This window comes from Schistocerca gregaria, chromosome 8 (assembly GCF_023897955.1).
Source record: "Schistocerca gregaria isolate iqSchGreg1 chromosome 8, iqSchGreg1.2, whole genome shotgun sequence".
In the NCBI taxonomy this organism is placed as follows: domain Eukaryota; kingdom Metazoa; phylum Arthropoda; class Insecta; order Orthoptera; family Acrididae; genus Schistocerca; species Schistocerca gregaria.
In genome coordinates, this window is record NC_064927.1 from 56,320,971 (window position 1) to 56,342,113 (window position 21,143).

At 45.5% G+C, this 21,143-nt stretch overlaps 1 protein-coding gene across 1 annotated transcript in view; it reads right to left on the reverse strand.

Annotated features, from left to right (window-relative positions):
• Nucleotides 1-304: 304 nt before the first annotated feature.
• LOC126284788 (transcription factor SUM-1) overlaps nucleotides 305-21,143 on the reverse strand; it is a 515,007-nt gene continuing 494,168 nt past the window's right edge. The window contains exon 5 of the mRNA XM_049983951.1: nucleotides 305-5,971. Within this exon, the coding sequence (XP_049839908.1) occupies nucleotides 5,889-5,971 (83 nt within the window). The 3' untranslated portion in view covers nucleotides 305-5,888. The remainder of the gene's footprint in view (nucleotides 5,972-21,143) is intronic.

Here is a 21,143-nt window from a genome sequence, read left to right on the forward strand (position 1 = left end):
CTGCAAAAACAAATCTACGAATTACTTTGCTTTTTCCGTGTCCTGCTGCAAAACCATAAGAATTTCAGTTTAAAGGTGTTGTGGATTTCCTTGGGGTGTCGTGTGAGGCTGCGGAGCTGCGAACTATGGGTGGTCATTTCAGTCAAGAAACTCTATCTTGTCGACGAATTATTTGCCTGTACCGTTCAGTTGTTATGCAGTTTTATACTGCGCTAAGAATACTGCCAGAGCATAGCATGTCAGGCATTGCAATTGTGCTCGTGATTGAATTAGCAGGAAATAAATGAATCTGGAACTACACAAACAGATTTCATAATTTCTTTTAACATGTTGTAAAAAAATAATACAAGAAATTAACACACTGTTTACAGATTTTCTCTGAGTTGACATTACATGTAGAATTGAGCATTTTGCACTATAGTAGAACACTACTTGCAAAAATAGCGTAAGTCTTTCCGGACACCCGATTCTCGCTTGTTTAGGACGATGGAGCATCTGGTCCAGGCCCCGAATCACCTGGTACGAGGAGAGACACCACTGCCTGTCGGAAACTGCCGCACTCTGCAGTAAACATTGGATCACTCTCATTCCATGATTCCTGTTTCTGTTGAGCCTTTGTTCTTGCGTTTAATGATACCAAAATATTTCATAGTGTTCTTTCGTGTATGCTGCCAGACATGAAGATATCTCATCTGGAATATGGCTGTCTCTTCTCATCCCTTCCCCATAACACTGATGGATATTGATGACGAACTCATGATCAAATGAGTTTGTGTAAAGCTACCACTACAAACTTGTGTTGATTAAAATCGAAGCAGCAACTGGAAACTCAGAGCCACCCAAACTTCCACACTTTTACTATACCATTATTGATACATATTTAGATAAGATAGTAAAGCACCAAAACCACTCCGTAACTAGTCACTGAAATTTATATTTACTTGTCACTAGAACTCATTTCGGGGAGCCTTCTGTATCTTGATGTGACTTTCTTGGATCTTACTTCATTAACGTAGTTCTCATGAACGCAGCGCCTTTAAGTGTTCTAAAATAATCTGTTTTGCCACTGGAAAACATAGAATTTATGTCAATTTATAATGCATATATGGTGGTTTTGAAAAATGCTGTACCAAGTCTGCAGTTCAGTTCCATTTGCGCTGTATGGTACGTCGGTCAACTCTGTACCTCAACTTTAGACAGGGCGACTGAAAATGGCTGAAGATGACGGGATGTTGTCGTGTGTCTTTCCTTACAGAAGAGGTGCGTAGGCAGTTGGACTGCGGGCTCGGCCCATGGAGCGAAGAAGAACGAGCAGGGTGTGGAAAACTGGGGGCGAGTATTTGTTCTGCGATTAGTGTTGTGCAGTATATTTCTTTAGGGCGGCCGAATGGAATAAAAAAGAAACCTCAATGGGTAACTCACTTGAAAACGTAAATAGTCTGCGTGTTTATGTACTCTGAGTGGACTCTCTGAGAACCTCTTAAGGAACTCAAGACGTAATAAATCCACTGTTAACCACAATCTGTATAATTTCGAGATCCGTTTTCATCAAAGTATTTTCATTGTGTTAATGAAGGGGGCAGTAACAGATTGAGAAGACATTCGTCCATAAGCACATGGTTTGGGAAGTTATTACAGTGATATGTGTTCCCAGTAGGGAATAACTTGTCAAGGAATGTTCTCTATAAATAGTCGAATGCCAAATAAATAGTACAGCAAACAATAGATCAGAAGTCTTAATGACCCAATGAACAGTTTATAATACCGGACAAGCTACACACTTAAGCTGAATTTATAGTGCAACTATTCATTGATAATTCTGTGAAAAATTGAGTTGAAATCATTACATTCTAAAGACCTGTTACAGCATCTAGATGAGCGATTCCCAACGTTTTTGAACCATTACCCCTGAGTGCGTCTCACTTCCCTCACCATCGTCAAAATTAGCGCCTAACTGAACTTCAGAATGAAAATAAATTTTATTCGAGTACTTTCATTTTTAAAATAACAAAGAAATAAATGATAGTTGTTCTAAGTCAGTAAGACAACCGGCACTGCTTATTTACAACAGCGTTATTTTATAGCAATTCTCAGTGCATTACGGAGTGATACCTGCAGCTTCTGCTCAGAAAAGTAACCCAACTATCCATATTGCGGGAGGCCACTCGTTACTAAACATGCTTGGTGTGCACCAGGCTTCTCCCTACCGACGCTTCCTTCAGACAAACTCTACATACCCATTTAAAATCAACCACATGACGTAGTGTGAAGTATACTTTTGTATATTGTTTACGGGGCGGACTGGCCGCGCGGTTTGAAGCGCCAAGACACGGATTGCGTGGCCCCTCCCGCCGGAGGTTCGAGTCCTCTCTCGGGAATGTGTGTGTGTGTGTGTGTGTGTGTGTGTTAGCCTAGTGACCGATGACCTCAGCAGTTTGGTCCCTTAGGAATTCACACACATGTGAACATTTTGTTCTATTGTTTATAAGTCACCTCATAGCTGAACTCCTTATTTCTAAATTGGTAGAAATTTAAAGACTTCAGACTGCCAGCGCTTTGTGCCTCACAACTAATAACAATAACACCGCGTAGGCCATACAACAGTATGGTACATGGTTACTGCTGTGTGAGTTGTCAATTACTTCTTTGATTGTTGCGAAATGAATAATGAAGCATTTTCTGACCTGTTTCAGGACCTATTTACAATGCAGATAGGCATTTTCATCAGATATTTAAGCATATTTTAGTTTTTCTATCATATACGCATGTCACATGGTATGTGTGTACTGGGTGGACCAAGTCAGGAAGACGTTGTTCATACATTCGTAGCTTCCACTATGCTGTGTCACGAATTGAGGCTAGTACTCGAAAGAAAAGATAGTTATTGACAAAATATGTAATCACTATTGCAGTCTTATGAAATAATGACAATAGTAATAACCTTTTAAAAATATTTAATCTCTTGACTGAGACACAACCGAATCCTTCGGTTTTATCCCTTAGAAAATTAAATTTCACCCCTCAGGTAATTAGACCCAGGTTCGGAACCACTGATCTAGCTACTGGGAGCTGAACGAAAACGTATTTCCGCCTTTGGTGGTGGTCAATGGAAAGCGTGAGGTCGAGATACCTAGCCCGCCCGGGTGACACGCACAACGGATGGTGCAGGACTACAGGCATCTACACAGCAGTTCTTTAAAGTCACTCTGTGTTAGCCACCGTTGGTTACTACAGCAGTTATCATCTCCAGGAGAACGTTTCTGGGTACGTGGCAGCGTCATCGTGTTGTCACACCAACCAATGTTCCAACCACTTTTGCTTTCCTGAAGCCCTGCTGCTTTTCTTCCGCTCGGAAATTTCCGGAAAACCTGGAGGCCCTCTCGCCACACAGTGCAGGGGAAAGCTCCCTCCGCCGATACATACCCTGCCCTCTCTCACGATTGCCATAAGCAAAAGAATTAGGCCTCTCATCGTTAATCGAGAGGACGCACTGGATCAGTGAAACAGAAAGCTCGAAGACAGAACTATAGATACCGCTATCTGTTTTCAGCAGTGGCCTTGATGCACAACATTGTGACAGTACAATATGAAACCAAAAGTGAGGAGCAGAATGTGTAACAGGTCACCTCGCTCTTACTGTACATACAGGATGTCAGAGAACATCTGGAAAAAGCTTCTTGTCCTACTGAAGCACAATCAAAATCGATGATGCTCGGGCCTCCACGAAGGATGCTATCTACAAGTAGCACACGTCCCAGATGTACTGCTGCGAGTGCGCAACTGTGTACCTCTGTGAGATGGGACGACCTGTTAAGAGTGGGGCTGCACATAGCGAGGCGATGCACAGCAAGAAGCAAGGGACGGTCCAGCCTGGAGCGCTGCAGAGTGTGCATCGATTTTCGTGGTGGTTTAGGTATGGCCAAGATTTTAGTGTTCATTGTAGGTGATGCAAAGGAAACAAATGTATTATATAAACAAGCCACAGCCGCAGCGCTTTATTATTTAGAGTAAGTTTTTGAGGCAAGAACGGTGACACACAGGGTGCGCATCCCAGCGTTGTCAGTTACAGGACTGACAATGATTGTAGCGTATGGTGTGGGAAAGAGACAGAGAGAACACGGGCGGCAACGCAAAGTATTCTCTCTCCCTCCGTCTGTGTGCACAGGACACATCACAGACTCACCTTCTTATTTGCACATCTCTTAAGCACGGGTCTGACGGGACATGAGATGCTCATACGGTTTGAACAACACAGCAACTGAGTGATGTAAGAACAGTGCAGTGAGTGCGGCAAAAACGTGCAACTTAGAGCACCTCGTGTGGCTGTTCGGAAACTTATTACCTTTAAGAGGAAAACACAAGAGGCATTCTAAATTGTGAACCTGCCTGCCAGCACGAATCAGATGTGGTGCCCTATCGATTAGGTTGCCATCGATACCCAACAGCAGTCGCGAGGCTGCCCCGCTGCACTCAGCAGTAGCATGGCGGCCTGAGTCAGGCCAGCTCTCACTTGGCACCACGCGCAGTGAAAACAGTACTACTTCGACATCAACCAAAATAAACTTAAATAAAACCTATCGGCAATAAAACGGCCTGCCATTCAATCAATATTCGAGTCCTATCACGTTGTTGAGCAGTATGAAACGTCAGTACATAAGATCTGAATATATCACGAAGCCAGCAGTAAATACACCACCTACTTGCCACAGTGACCGGAAAGCTGGTCTATAAAACAGCATCACGATGTCGTCAGATGTCTGGAAAGAGTTTATTACGGGTTTTGTTTGTAAAGTCACTGTTATTTTATGTTTTCCAACGGGAAATTCGATTATGGTTGAACATGGGACGGCGTTGCGTCATACGAACCATGCTCTGTAATCTACTGCAATTGCCTTAAGATAAAGTGAAATTTCCGAAATAAGTTGTAGTTACTGATTACGGAGTGTTGTTATTCTTTGAACTGTGTTACATACAGACACAAAAAGTAAATTATGTAACAATATTCCAGTTTTTCCTTATCTGAACATATGTAGTTTTCTGTGTTTTGTAGGCATCTCATTTCGCTTTTATATTGAGTGTATTTCCACTGACTGTTCCTCCTGTAAGAGAGCTAGATCGCAGAGTGAGATGAGCACCAATACACTCCACATTAGAAACATTGGCCTCAGCTATAGTATTCTTCCAAGAGGGCATTCGTCGAGCAAAAGCCTGGAACAGACATATTATTTATGTCCAGTCTCACAAATAGAACTAGCGTTTTGCAATGATCTACAGACTCTACCGCTTTGAAATGAACATCTCCGCTATGAAGCTCAGATTCTCCGTGCTACAGGGGGCAAAGTCTTTGGGCTACAGCCCTGACTGCTGTCAAGTGATGCTCTAAGCTTTGAGGCTGAAGCTGCTGGTGCTGGAGTTCGCTCATCTTCGAGTCACGGGCCAGACTGCTCCGAAATGATGTTGTGCACTATTTCGCTGAGGTGGTCCAGACGGAAGATGGCTGCGTCTTTGCGGTATCGCCTGAACAGTGCTGGTGTCATAGTCACTTCTACGAATTTGAGGTAGTCCGAGTCGTAGCCAGCTTCATCTTTGGTTTGTTCTGTAGTTGTGCCGAAGTGGTCCAGACAGGAGGCGACTGCGTCTTTGTGCAATGTCCTGTACCATTCCGGACTGATGCTTTACACTACAAAGCAGAGGTGGTCCAGATGGTAGGTGGCTATGCCTTTGGGCTATGGACTGGACTGCCCTGGAGTTATGCTCTGCGTTATTAGGCTGAGATGGTCCAGACAGGAGATGATTGCATCTTTTACCTATGGCCTGGGCTGCTCCGGAGTGATGCTCTACATTATGAGGTTGATGTTCTCCAGGCTGGAGATGTCCACGTCTTTGGGCTATGGCCTGGACTGCTCTGGAGTGATGCTCTGCACTATGAGGCTGAGGCGATCCAGACTGGAGGCGGCTGCATCCTCCACACCTGCAACACAATCACATTTCATTCGGACACTAATTGATTTTTCCTGCTCAGTACATCACAACGTGTAGACGGACTTCCAGGGACAGAAGTAACCTAAGGTAAACATTAACAAAGAAAAGCACTCCTCACATACGAGGTATTGCATTAACAATAACTGTCTCGGCATAGCACACGCTAAAATGAAAAGAAGAAAAAGAAAGTGACAAGTTGCCGCCTTGAATATATCTTCTTGTACCTGAGCTACAGACTAAAGTTCACCAAATTAGAGGTAGGCCTACAAGTTGATCACCAATACGAACTTTACACTGAATTAGGAATGTGCCTGCACACTTCAGAGTCCCGGTATGCTGAAATGACAAACAGTCAGCTTGATGGAAGAAACCAGACAGAGCCTACAGTAATACCTCTCATGCGATTTGCTTTCAAGTCAACAGAACCTTGGTTGCTGGAGGACCATGTATCACCCCCTACAACCCCTGTATTGCATGACTCACAAATGTGACCATTGTGCAGACAAGAGGAACAGTTTATCTTTCTAAGAAGCCTGGTTCATTGTTCGCCGCATGAGGGAGGGCAGATCAGTAGGATTGCAAAACTGCATACGTGGCTAGGCAGTGCCCTGCTGAGATGTGACAGGTGGTGGAGCTCGCTGGAGAGTGGTCCCTCGAGTCATGAAGCTTTCTGTACCAGATCACACTCACTACATGGGCCATACACGTCGAGGTGGAATATCGTATACACTGGGCACAGTTGGTGTATGTTCCAACAATGGAGGCTGTAAGATTGGTGGGAGCGAAGTGACGTTTAACATGCATGCTGTCCAACCCTTCTGGAAACGCTACGTTGGCTCCTCGCAATGACGCGTGAAGGATCTACATCTACATCTACATCTAAATGACTACTCCGCAAACCACGCATTAGTGCCTGGCAAATTATCTATTACTTCACTCTCGAACAGCGCGTGGACAAACGAACACCTATATTTTTCCGTGTGAGGTCTGTATTCCTTTATTTTATCGTGATAATCGTTCGACCTTGTGTTGGTGGGCGCCAACAAAAAACTGAAATTTCGTGAGAAGATCCCAATGCAAAGAAAAACGTCTTTGTTTTCACGATTTCCATCCCGAGTCCTGTATTACGTCTGTGACACTCCGTCCCCTATTTCTCGGAAAAAAACACGTGCTGCCCTTCTTTGAACTTAATCAATATACTCAATTAATCCTATCTGTTAGGTATCCCAAGCGACGAAGCTGTACTCTCAAAAAGGATGGAAGGGCGTTATGTAGGCAGTTTCTTTAGTAGATCTGTTACATCTTCTAAGTCTTCTGCCAATAAAAAGCAGTCTCTAGTTCGCCTTCCCCATAACAATTTCAGTGTTCTTTCCAATTTAAGTTGATCGTAATTGTAATTCCTAGGTATTTAGTTGAATTGGCGACCTTTAGGTTTAACTGATTTATCGTGTTACAGAAGTTTAAGGGATTCCTTTTAGCATTCATGTGGATGACCTCACATTTTTCATTATTTAGAGTACTTACTCCGCAGTGGGAGCTAACGCAAAGGCATGGATGCCACCTGTTATGTTCTCAGCATATGTCAGACAGATCCGTATACATCAAAATTCTACTGTAGAGTCCAGCACAACAACACAGCCAAGGAGGTTGCCATCGCATGCCGCCGTCACAATGTAAATACTGGTGCCTGCTCTGAATTACTCTCGACTGCCAGTTTGTTGCACGCACGTGGCCGGTCATAGATGCATGCCTTGTGTTGCAATGTCACGGAGTATCAAATACATTTACTGGCTCTGAGACCAGTTGTCCTACTCAGGTGAAGTACCTCGTGTACTGACACTGCTCTGTCTGACGACGAAGCACACCGGTGCCTTGTTTTGACCGTTTTTAACTCACCTTGCATGGCATGAAGCTGGCCTTCCCTGTCAAATCTCATACAGCCGGAATGCTGGCTACACTACACCGAGTGGTTTGACACAGTGGTTAGCTCCTCCTGAATGTGAGAGGAGCAGAATACAAACAACAATCTGGCCATCCAGCTGCACATGTTCTATACGCCTGTTGTAGGTATTAGAAATTCTTACATCTATAAAATCAGATATTTCGCTGCAGGTGTAAGTAATAACACAGTTTTTCAATTTACTTTTGGTTCTACAAAGATTAATTTTTTGTGCGTAATGTCTGCTGGGATCTTGTTAAAGACTTTTTTATCAGAGACAGGAACCCGATCTGTGCCAAAGAGAAATAGACAAAATATACACAAAATTTGCTTTTGAGTTCTAGAGTCCTATCATATGCTTATGTAAATCACAGTCACCGGAAACACATTCTTGTTGTCTGCATCAGATGCCATCAACCAGTGAATACACTGAGGAACAAGTATAAGAATTCCACGTGTTCCGGTGGTCTCTGTCACAGCTCAAACAAAACAGCTTTGTGACTGAGGGATAGTATTGCCGGGCTGCAGCCACTTGTAGTGCAGTCGCAAAGTACTTTAACAACAGGCCGGGCTTTCGCACCACATTAAATTAATAAATTGTCAGGTAAATCTTCGTTGCTAAAGGTTATCGTACCTCTGTAAACATTTACAAATTAATAGTCGAGAAAATGGAGAAGAACATTACCTAAAACTATTCAGGCAAGAAAGAAGATAAACTCCAAAAGACATCTGGAAGATCAAGAGAAGCTCTGAAAAAATGTCAGGTTACAGAAATATACGAGAAATTCACTAAAAATAATATTAGAAATTTTTACCACTTTTAAGTATAGGTATACTTGAAATGTATAAAGTGCTTGTTTCGAGGATGAAACTGGTAAAAAAATTTAAATAACGGAGATAATTATAAAATATTAGGAAAAAATTGACGAGTTCCTGAGCTCTCCAGCTACAGAATTAAATAAGAATTTTCAGCTATTTTTAATTTGTATGTTGCCGCTGTTTACAAATTTACACTCATTATCAGAAAAAACAGAGCTCCTTGAATAACTCGAGATAAACGTTCATATTTACGGGAGTCGTACATCATTGTGTTCTGCAGAAATGATTAGCACTTCAACCATCTCCGTTCAACCTGTGTTTTGTTGCCTAGTATACAGAGGGGCCGCCAAGGTCTCTGATAACTTGTTGCATGTGTGACGGCATCAATGTGTATTACACGCGAATGGCGTCCTGTGGTGTAGCTGTCAACGCTGCATTCACCTATTTCCAAAGTTCATCTGTGGTGTTTGCTGTTGGGTCACAGAGCTGCACTCATCATTTCACCATTTCTCGCACATTTTCGATTGGCGACATGTCTGGTGATCTGCCTGGTCAGGACAAGGCTGATATACTATGACGCCGAGAAGGCACGCGTTTGTGCAGCAACGTGAGGTTGTGCATTGTCTTCTGAAAACAGCAGCCCGGGGTGTTGTGCAGAGAGGGTACGGCTACCAGTGGCAGGATGTCATTCATGCAGATCACACTGGCCACGTGACCTGGACACGCACCAGCTGTGCTTTGTGGTTGTAACTAGTAACACGCCACACCATAAGGCCTAGAACCAAAATTCGGCTATCATTTTCAGACAAACATAACCCGGAGTCGCCCAAAAACACTATCTGATGCCATTCCTGTCCGGAGGGATGTTACTTACACAACTGCCGTCTGGCGTGTTTCTGCATATTCGTTAAAGGTGCGTAGAGAAGTGGACGACGCCCACATAACCTATGCCGTAATAAATGGCGATGGACTGCCATCCGCGATAGTGTACGATGTGTTACAGTGTTCCATTGCTGCGCTAGAGGCGGGGAGGAGGCATATCCGCCTGCAACGCCATTCGGATGAGGTGTCGATCTTCTTGAGCGGTGGGGGGGGGGGGGGGGGGGGTGGTTTGGGTAGCGCGACCTGATCCATCTCGTCGTGTTCTGAGGCCTTCTGCGAACCATTCTGCACACACCCGTTGGACTCTCGAAACACTTCCTACCACACGAGCAGCAATTCTCCTGATGGATGCATCACATTCTCTCATGCCAATAACGTGCCCTCTTTCAAATCACTAATCTGACCGTACGGTTCGCGCATGCCTCTGCAATGCATCCTGCACGTCTGCTCGAGTCACTCTGATCCGTTACCTTTTATTCATAGCGACAACGATAGCTGCAGGCACATTTTACCGTTGGTCGGTGTTGCGCCGCGATATCGGTGTTGACCTTGAACCCGCAGGACAACATGGTTCAAGTGCTAATCATTTCTGCAGAACAAACTAATGTACGTGTCCTGCGAACACGAACGTCCTCTCTCTCGTCATTCAAGGTATTCTGTTTTTTTCTGAGTGTGAGTGTATGTTATAGTGGATGAACATCTGATCCCTTTAAAGGTTTCTGGAAACCTCCCTAACTTATTTCGTCCTTTGTGCATAATTTATGCCTGTGTTCTGCAAGACAAACAACTTAATAGCAATACATACGAGTTCCACGTCGTCGCTCCCCTATATATTCGCTATGAACGCAGATTTCTAAGTAACGCAGCCTGGGCGTACATACTGTGCAATAATTGTGTGCCGCTCTTGGCCTCCCACTCTTGTGCAATACAGTGAGCTGGCGGGTTACGGTGTACCTCCTGCTATCGTGTCGGATCTCCAGTTTTCCGGCGTACTGCAGCAACTCGACGTAGCACGGAAAGTCGTTCGAAGTCCCCAGGAGACGTATTGACCGGTGCTGCCTCTGTAGCGGAAAGAGTTGCCGGTGTAGGATGTTGAGCGCGAACCGGCCTCTCGATTATGTTCCTCAATTCTTTCGAATTGTGCAGAATGTTCTTAAAACCAGTCGCGAACAATTGTGGCCCAGTGGCAAGGCGAAATGCCATCCATAAAAATTCCATCACTGTTTGATAACAAGAAGTAGGTGACTGGCTGCACATGGTCTCAAAGTACAGTCAATGATTAGTTCAGATGGACGAGACGACCCAGTCCATTCGATGTAAACACAGTCCACACCGTTCTGGAGCCACCGCCACCTTGCACAGTGTCTTGTTGATAAGTTGGGTCCAGGGCCTCTGTGCTACACTCGAATTCTACCATCAGCTTTTACCAACTGATTTCTGGACACGGGGCCAATGGATGTGGTCACGGGCCGAGGAGAGGCGCTGCAGGCGACGTTGTGTTGTTAGCAGACACACTCGAGTCGGTCGCCTGCTGCCATGACCCAGTAACGCCAAATTTCGCCACACTGTCCTTAAGAACACGTTCGTCGTACTCCCCCCATTGACTTCTGCGGTTATTTCCGGCGGCGTTGTTTGTCTGTTAGCACTGACAATTCTATGCAGATGTCACTACTCCCGGTCGTTAGGAGGAGGCCGTCCGCCTCTGCGTTGTCCATCGCGCGAGGTAATGCCTGAAATTTTGTATTCTCGACGCTCTATTCACACTGTGGATCTCAGGTTATTGAATTTCCTGACGATTTCCGAGATGGAATGACCATCCGTCTGGCTCCAACCACCGTTCGGCATACAAACCCAGTCAATTCCCGTCTTGCGGCCACAATCACGTCGGAAACCTTTTCACACGAATCACCTGAGTAGAAGCGACAGCACCGCCAATGCAGTGCACTTTTAAACCTTGCATGCACGATACTACCGCCGTCAGTATATTTGTGCATATTGTTATCCCAGACCTTTTGTCGCCTCAGTATATGCTGACACGATAGTATTGCGCAATAAATATTGGACGTGTGAATGGTCGTTTATCATCTAGTGAACAGTTTCCTGCTGTTTTTCCCTTAGTAGGAAAATCACCTTGGTAATTAGGCGTTTTGTGGTTACTGTATCGCCAATGAAACTCTGACACACGTTAAAACATCGAAAGGCCGATGTTTTTTTTGCTAACCAGTGCTATTATGTAGAACGATGACACAATTTATTGTTTTTTGAACGACATGGTTGGGGAGAGAAGTAGCTATTAGTATTATTAATGAATAATTCAAGAACAGTCTTGATCGCATTTATTATTGTTATGATACCATCTACCGGTTTGAACCCGACATGGGAGTCATCTGCTGGGCGTTTACACGGTGAAATTACAGATATCCGTCAGAAAGGCTCCATTATACAACAGCTAAAATTACGTAAGTTTAAAATATTTTGCCCATTGGTCGACTGCTGGTGGTGTCAGTCTACATAACGGCAGGAAACTATGTGAGACTAACCCTTCGTATGGGCTTAAATAGCGTACTGAGATCACGTGAATAGACTGCAACACCCCCAGCAGCGATCAACGGCATTTAATACAGTTTATTATATGTAATTAGTAGTCACCTTGCTTTAATACAAATTTAAGTGACAATAAATAACAGAAAACGGAACCATTCCATTGAAAAAGAGTTACAATTATAGCGTTAATTATAAAATAATAGCAAATGTTCCATAGTCAACTCGTAAAATTCGTAAAAGTATATTACATTATGTGTCATAATACGAAGTAAAGCAATCTGTGACACACAAAAAGTGGTGTCGTCTTGTATTACAATGAACATTTACGTAGAAAACATTTGAGTCAATTTACTAAAACGGTTAATATGGAAGGACTACAGAGCCCTCTTCTCATTGTGGTGAGGACGCCGTTGCCGTGGGTTACAAAGCGTGTATCAGGTGCCCTCTAGTCTGTGTAGCGAGGACGCCGTCGTCATGGTAGCAGCTGGCGTTATACACTCCTGGAAATTGAAATAAGAACACCGTGAATTCATTGTCCCAGGAAGGGGAAACTTTATTGACATATTCCTGGGGTCAGATACATCACATGATCACACTGACAGAACCTCAGGCACATAGACACAGGCAACAGAGCATGCACAATGTCGGCACTAGTACAGTGTATATCCACCTTTCGCAGCAATGCAGCCTGGTATTCTCCCATGGAGACGATCGTAGAGATGCTGGCTGTAATCCTGTGGAACGGCTTGCCATGCCATTTCCACCTGGCGCCTCAGTTGGACCAGCGTTCGTGCTGGGCGTGCAGACCGCGTGAGACGACGCTTCATCCAGTCCCAAACATGCTCAATGGGGGACAGATCCGGAGATCTTGCTGGCCAGGGTAGTTGACTTACACCTTCTAGAGCACGTTGGGTGGCACGGAATACATGCGGACGTGCATTGTCCTCGACGATCACCAGAGGTGTACGGCCAGTGTAGGAGATCGCTCCCCACACCATGATGCCGGGTGTTGGCCCTGTGTGCCACGGTCGTTTGCAGTCCTGATTGTGGCGCTCACCTGCACGGCGCCAAACACGCATACGACCATCATTGGCACCAAGGCAGAAGCGACTCTCATCGCTGAAGACGACACGTCTCCATTCGTCCCTCCATTCACGCCTGTCGCGACACCACTGGAGGCGGGCTGCACTATGTTGGGGCGTGAGCGGAAGACGGCCTAACGGTGTGCGGGTCCGTAGCCCAGCTTCATGGAGACGGTTGCGAATGGTCCTCGCCGATACCCCAGGAGCAACAGTGTCCCTAATTTGCTGGGAAGTGGCGGTGCGGTCCCCTACGGCACTGCGTAGGATCCTACTGTCTTGGCGTGCATCCGTGCGTCGCTGCGGTCCGGTCCCAGGTCGACGGGCACGTGCACCTTCCGCCGACCACTGGCGACAACATCGATGTACTGTGGAGACCTCACGCCCCACGTGTTGAGCAATTCGGCGGTACGTCCACCCGGTCTCCCGCATGCCCACTATACGCCCTCGCTCAAAGTCCGTCAACTGCACATACGGTTCACGTCCACGCTGTCGCAGCATGCTACCAGTGTTAAAGACTGCGATGGAGCTCCGTATGCCACGGCAAACAAACTGGCTGACACTGACGGCGGCGGTGCACAAATGCTGCGCAGCTAGCGCCATTCGACGGCCAACACCGCGGTTCCTGGTGTGTCCGGTGTGCCGTGCGTGTGATCATTGCTTGTACAGTCCTCTCGCAGTGTCCGGAGCAAGTATGGTGGGTCTGAAACACCGGTGTCAATGTGATCTTTTTTCCATTTCCAGGGGTGTATTTGCTCTGGCCATGGCGTCCGTTGCCGTGGTAGCGGTATGTCATGGCTCTTCATCCACACAGAAGTTGTCCCTTATTTGAGTTTGCGGAAATATCGACAATCAAGAATAACCTAACCGGTTGGCGGTATTATAACAATAATAAATGCGATTAAGACCTTCAATTATTGATTGTGTTCGGTATTTTGTATTGTTAGTGATCAATTAAGCAATGCTTATCAGTAACGCTTCATTTTGGTTAAACCCACATAGAAAGATACAAAATCTGCATAAATCGGCGTAGAAATAATTTCAAAAACGGAGCTTTACTGAAGTGGTTGGCGGAGAGGAAGCAGTCGTCAGTTGTGCCAGTGATGCAGAGTGCGGAGCTGTCGCCAGCCCTGCAGCCAGCTGCAGACTGACCACCGGTGCTGCTCAGGCGTCACAACAATCCACGTGGTGTTTGCGCCACTAGAAGTCGTCCGCCATCGAGTAATGGTTTTATACCCAGTCGGGGAATGTCGTCTGTAGAGGCGTCTGTCTTGCCAGACTAGAAATAGAGCAGAGATGCGGCGTCATTTTCCAAGACGGACGGTCCCCGTTTCCGAAATTACAGGCGTGTGCTCGCGAGTATCGGTTGTTTACGATGGCCGCGCCGCCGCCTTCGCCGGGACACGTGTTGCGCCGCTGCTAACGGCCGCTCCGACAGACACGGGCCGTAAGTCGTGCCAGCCGCGGAAAAACGGCGGCAGATTCCCCTTCCCCTCCATCTCCGTGCTGCAGTCACAACTTTATCTTTTCGAGTCAACAGTTTTCTGGCCCGCCTCGAATTCCCCTCTCGTATCAGTGTCCTCATCTCACAAGGGAACCTCCCCATCGCACCCCCCTCAGATTTAGTTATAAGTTGGCCTTGAAAAACAGAACGCAGGTCAGTCGAGAAAACAGGAAGAACTTGTGTGGAACTATGAAAAAAAATAAGCAAAATATACGGAGTAGTCCATGCGCAAGATAGGCAACATCAAGGATAATATGCGCTCAGGAGCGCCGTGGTCCCGTGGTTAGCGTGAGCAGCTGCGGAATGAGAGGTCCTTGGTTCTTCAAGTCTTCGCTCGACTGAAAAGTTTTATTTTTTATTTTCAGACAAATATCAAAGTTCAAGCACTCACACATAAACAACTTCGCTCTCCAACATTCCAGGACATGTTCAGATGTGCTTGGACATATGCAGGATCTGACGGTCTACACACGGAAAAATTTGTAAACGTTAAAAACATATGTTTTGACAGAGCACAGGGAAAACTGTGCGACTGTGAAACTGTTGCATTCATTTGTTGCAGTTTATGTGACAAACTCCTATGTTTACATCACTTTTTTGGGTGCGATTATCACATCCACAAGAAAACCTAAATCGAGCAACGTAGAATCTTTTTACCCATTCGCCAAGTGTAGAAGTTAGGTGGGTCGGCAACATATTCCTCTCATGTGACGCACATGCCGTCACCAGTGTCGTATAGAATATATCAGACGTGTTTTCCTGTGGAGGAATCGGTTGACCTATGACCTTGCGATCAAATGTTTTCGGTTTCCATTGGACAGGCACGTCCTTTCGTCTACTAATGGCACGGTTTTGCGGTGCGGTCGCAAAACACACACACTAGACTTATTACAGTGAACAGAGGCGTCAATGAACGAACGGACAGATCATAACTTTGCGAAAATAAAGAAAGTAAACTTTTCACTCGAGAGAAGACTTGAACCAATGACCTCTCGTTCCGCAGCTGCTCACGCGAACCAGGGGACCACGGCGCTCGTGAGCTCACGCTATCCTTGATGTTGCTTGTCGTGCGCATGGACTACTCAGTTTGTATATTTTGCTTATTTTTTTCATAGTTCCACACAACTTCTTCCTGTTTTCTTGACTGATCTGTGTTCAGTTTTTCAAGGCCTATCCACTGTGCCAACTTTTAACTAAATCTGAGGGGGGTGCGATGGGGAGGTTCCCTTGTCATAGTAACACTTGCACCGTACGTTCTCTATTATGTAATAGATATACAGAGTCCGCCAGAAAAATATATACACACTTTAAGCAACGAGAAGTATTGGTTATGTGTTTATTTTACATTTAATAATTGATCACACATGTCGTACAACCTTCAGTTCAGCACATGGTTACTTTAAATGTTCAAAATGTTCACCATTGGCGGCTATACACATAACAGAACGACGAGCGGTCGCCACAACTACTTCAGTCAGTGTTACAGTGGAGATCGCTGTAATCTCCTGGCCAAGTTCCTCCAGAGTGGGTGCCTTACGTCGATAGACGTTACTTTCTACATTTCCCTACCACAGGTGCTAGAAGTGGCGACCGTGGAGGGAATTCAGTGGGCCCCCTTCGTCCAATCCAGTGCCCTGGAAAATTGTAATCCAGGAAAGCTCGTACGGCCAGGTGGTAGTATGGTGGCGCCCTGTCCTGTTGGTAGAAGATCTCTTCATCAGTTCCATAAAGCGCACATATACCTCGCAAAACTGATGCGTGTAACGTTTTCAGCCACACCTCAGCATCAAAGAAAAAGGGTCCTATTAAGCCTGTAGATGATGGTCCACACCACACATGAACCCCTGGTAGATAGACCGCTTTATCCACATAAACATGTGGATTTTGCGGCGCCCAGTACACGCTGTATGCCGATTCACGGTTCCATTAAGTTTAAATTGTGCCCCCTCACTCCACACTACTTTCGAAAGAAATTATTCGTCATCAGTTACCATTTTCTGATACCATTCGCAAAATCGCATTCGGCGATCGGTATCATCATCATTAATCGCGTGCAGTAATTGTGGAACGTAAATTTTCCACTTTGCAGCTTTCAGAATTCTTCGTACACTTGTACTGCTAACCCCCACTTCACATTGCGTAGCAGACTTCAGTGGAGAATTAACAGACGTTTCCAACGCGAGGGCCGACGAAGCAGGACTTGTAGCTGTACGCTGCCTTCGTGATCTTCCTTTGCGAATATCACAAATCGCTCCATGCAGTTCAAACTTGTTAATGATGCGTTTAATAGTTAGGCGGGCTGGCGGTTCTGTTTCAAACTTTGACCTTCACTGACGTCGCACTTCAACGGCAGTATCAAACTTCAAAGACCACTTCACAATACATTTTCGTTGCTCGAATGTCAAGCGTGCTCCAGCCATCTTGTTTTCTCAATACCTAGATGAAAGTACTAACATCTGTTGAGCCAAAGACCATACTGCAACACAGTCGTAATTCAAATAGAACGACAATATCGATATCTGGATAGAGCCTGAGAAAGAGCGGATCATTTCTCTGGCGGACTTTATATTCCAGTCTCTGTCTTCCCCTACAATTTTTCCCTCTAATACACTGACAGTTATTGTTCCCACATGTCCAATAATCTTATTCCTTCTTTATGCCAGTTTTTTATATGTTCTTTTCTGTGGGGACCTAGTTCAATCCTTATCTTATTAGACGACCTAATTTTCAGCATCCTTTTGTACCACCTCACCTCACACCCTTCGATTCTCTCCTTTTCCGGCTTCCCCACAGTTCATGATTCGCTACCGGTACTATTCTGTGCCCCAAATGTACATTCTCAGCAGTCTCTTGGCTTCTTTTTTTCAGGAATGCCCTTTTTGCCTGTGCTCATTTCCTTTTACCTCTTCGTTGCTTCATCCATAAATCTTTCCGCGCGAGCTCTGGTTTCTCTTATTTTACTATGATGATATTTTTTCCCTATGTGTGTGGGTGACGATGAAATATTTTCGCATTTAGGATATAAAGTTGGTGATTGAAATTCGGTGAAGAGATCTCTCTGCAACGATAAATGACTTTGTGTTAATGACTACCACCTCAATCGTGTATCATATCCGTAACACTCTGTTCCCTATTTCGCGATAATACAAAACAACTTCCCTTCTTTGAGTTTTCTCAACGTCCTTCATGAGTCCTATCTTGTAATGATCCCATACCGCACGGCAGTACTCTAGCAAAGGATGGATAGTCTTTTTAGCAGACCTGTTGCATTTTATCACGGTTCTGTTGCTTTCCCCACAACGTTATCTATGCGATCGTTCCAGTTTAATTCTTTCGTAACTGTAATCGCTAAGTATGTAGTTGAATTTACAGCGTTTAGTTTTGTGTGATTTATTGTGTAACCGAAATTTAACGGATTCCTTTTAGTACTATTGTGGATGACCTCACACTTATCATTATTTAAGGTCAGTTGCCACTTTTCGTAACAGCTAGCAGAAGCTTTTTATGTAACGTTGTGAATGTCAAGACGCAGTTCTGGAATAATCGATCTTCAGATCGTGTAGTACAGTTGTACCTCCATCATTACTAAGTTTATGTCTTTAAAGGTGCAGTTGTCTTGAGCAAATTAACGTTTCTTTTAATGACCAAACATCTTAAGTCGAATTTTTACCTCTAAGCTAGAGTCAGATGGACATACTGACTCCGTGAAACCGACTGTCGCTGAGAACATCGGCGGTCTAAGGCTTAGATATTCGTAACTCGATTGGTTTTTTTCACTAAGTTGGAGCCGTACTTCTGCGGATTTCACCTCGTTTAGTTAGCTATGATGTACTATTTGTGTTTCGAAAATATCGTGACAGCGTAACACAGGCTCTGTTCTTCCTGTAACTTGGCTTGCGCCTGATGTGAGAAGGGGGAGGGTATTGGCGATGAGGTGACGTAGGTGTATGTGGCTGACGTAGGGTATAAGTGATACCATTTGAGTCCGCTGCGTTGCGTCTTCAGTGCAGTTTGGCCAGTTTTTAAGTTCAAGCCCCGTTACACCTACCGACCAGCGACCAGTAGACGGCAGAACGGGGGCAGCCGATGTGGCCACCGGTTTGTTTTATCGTCTATTTTTTTCTGGGCCGAGGCATATTGCCAGATGCGTTGGCTAATACTGCTAGGTGAAATCCGTCTACACGTAGCTGAGATGTATGGATCTAGCGCCGAGTTGTGAAATTGTTTTGCCAGTGCCTAGACAAGGGCAGAGAAGCGCGCACTATTTTATCTGGGCGTCTGGAGTCTATTGCAGTCCTGCCGCACTGTGCGACGACGACGAAGAGGAGGTAATGACGTCGTGGTCTGGATGACCGACACAGTTGTACTCGAAGGATGCGGAACTAACGTTGTTGAAACGTTAGAAATGGAATTCTCAGTCGGTTTCTCAAAATTCAATAGCATTCACTCACAACAGACTCAAAACCGTTCGTGAAGTCTTTTTAACACAGTCAGCCTTTGGCAAGCCGCCTAAGGCTGACGAAGACGTTTTCTTTCGTTATTGTTACCTCATCCCCCTGACGCCACTGTGCGGAAGCGGCGGGGCGGGGGAGTGGCTTCCAGCGGTACGGTGTCCGTAGAGCATTTACAGAAATGAATGAAGATGAAAAAACATATTTATGGCTGCAAAAATTTGAAAAGATCTTAAAATACAATGTAGAGATGATTACACATACAGAGAGTTGTTTTCTTTGTTGAAAGTTTAAATAAGCACTAAAGAGTTTTACAAGTCAATACAAAAAGACAAAAATGGACATTAAAACTCTAAAATAAAATGCAACGGCGTCGTTCGTTAAAAAGAAGCACTGCACTTTCGCTAAATAGCTGAAGGACCTGCGCTGGGTGAACAGCAAACGTTTGGCAGTGTGTGTAGAAAGAGCGTAGGCAGTAAGGTAGGCACTGGAACAGGCAGAAAGAAAGGGTGAGTCCGTGAGTCCGGTGTGTGGGCAGGGCCGTCAGGAGGCGGAGGGAGGGAGTGGAGATCAGGGGAGGGAGGAGGCTCTGACGTGCAGTGGAAGTAAGTGGGAAGAGCCATAGCTGGTAGGATGGATAAACATCAGAGCTGATTTCATTGTCTGGGAGTTGCGTCGGGTTAGGGTATGGAGTGTGTGTAGCTGTAGGGAAGGTGGGACATGTTGGTCAAGGCGCATCAGCTTACCAGTGCTGGTGATCAGAGGGGAAACAGTGGGTGGAATCGATGTGGGGAGGATGGGTGGGCGGCGGTGGGGATGCATGTGAAGGAACGTAAACGAATGCAGGAAGGGGCTGAGACCTATGCAACATGTGGGTAACAGACGACACGTAGGTTCAGTGTTTTGGAGGCGTGGGCAGTGGAGGAGGGGTGTGATCCCAAAGTTCGGCCTGTTAGTGCTTTTAGTAGCTTTATTGTGGCCTTTCTGTTGGATGATTAGTAGGTGAGGTTTGCATGTCAGTTGCAGGTCGAGTTAGACCGAGATATTTTAGTCTGCTAGTTAATAGCACAGGGCGGGCGTAAATGGCTAGGTAGAAGTTGTGGAGATGGAAGGTGTGGTTGGTTCGTCCTATAACTATTGCTTGGGTTTTGGAGAGATTGATCTTGTGGAATCATTGGTTACACCAGGAAGTAAAGTGATTGCGGTGGATTTGGAAGGATTGTTGGGATTTCTGGAGTTCGAGGTATAGACTGAGGAAAGTGGTGTCATCAGCACACTGAAGGAGACGGTGGTGCTGGTTTGGCATATCGACATTGTAGAAGAGATAAAGGAGAGGAGAGGGAACGGGGTCTTGGAGCACTGCTGCAGTGGGATGGAAGATACGCGAATTGTTTATAGGAACAAGGGACGGGAAATTAAATAGGGAGGATGTAATAAGGCGGACCTAGTTAATTGAAAGTGCATATGTCTGGAGATTGAAAAGGAGACCGGAATGCCATACATGGTCGTGGGGTTTCTCTAGTCGAGGGAGACAAAAATACTGGATTCGACGAAGGCGATTCCTGATCTGCAATTTGTTAGCACGCTGCTGGCAGCCAGCCAGGTGCCAGACGGAGCACACTAGCCGCAGACAGCGGCGTCGCTGGTGCATCTGCAGGACTCAGCCGCCGCTGCCAACGGCCGTCGGCGGATTCCGTTGTTTTCTGGAGACTATAGGGTCCACGCATTATTCAACTGCTAGCCGCTGACACGATTCATCACATTCTCCGTCGTGGGATTTCTACAGATTCCTTAATAATGGATTCCCAAAATGACGTTGCTGTCAACAAATTCGTTGTTTCATGATACTATGTTGTGTGTCCGACGGGCAAACAATGTCAGGAAACAGCGGATTTGTTTGGTCGCTAAAAGCATTTATGTTCGGTGCAGCATTCTTCTTCGGT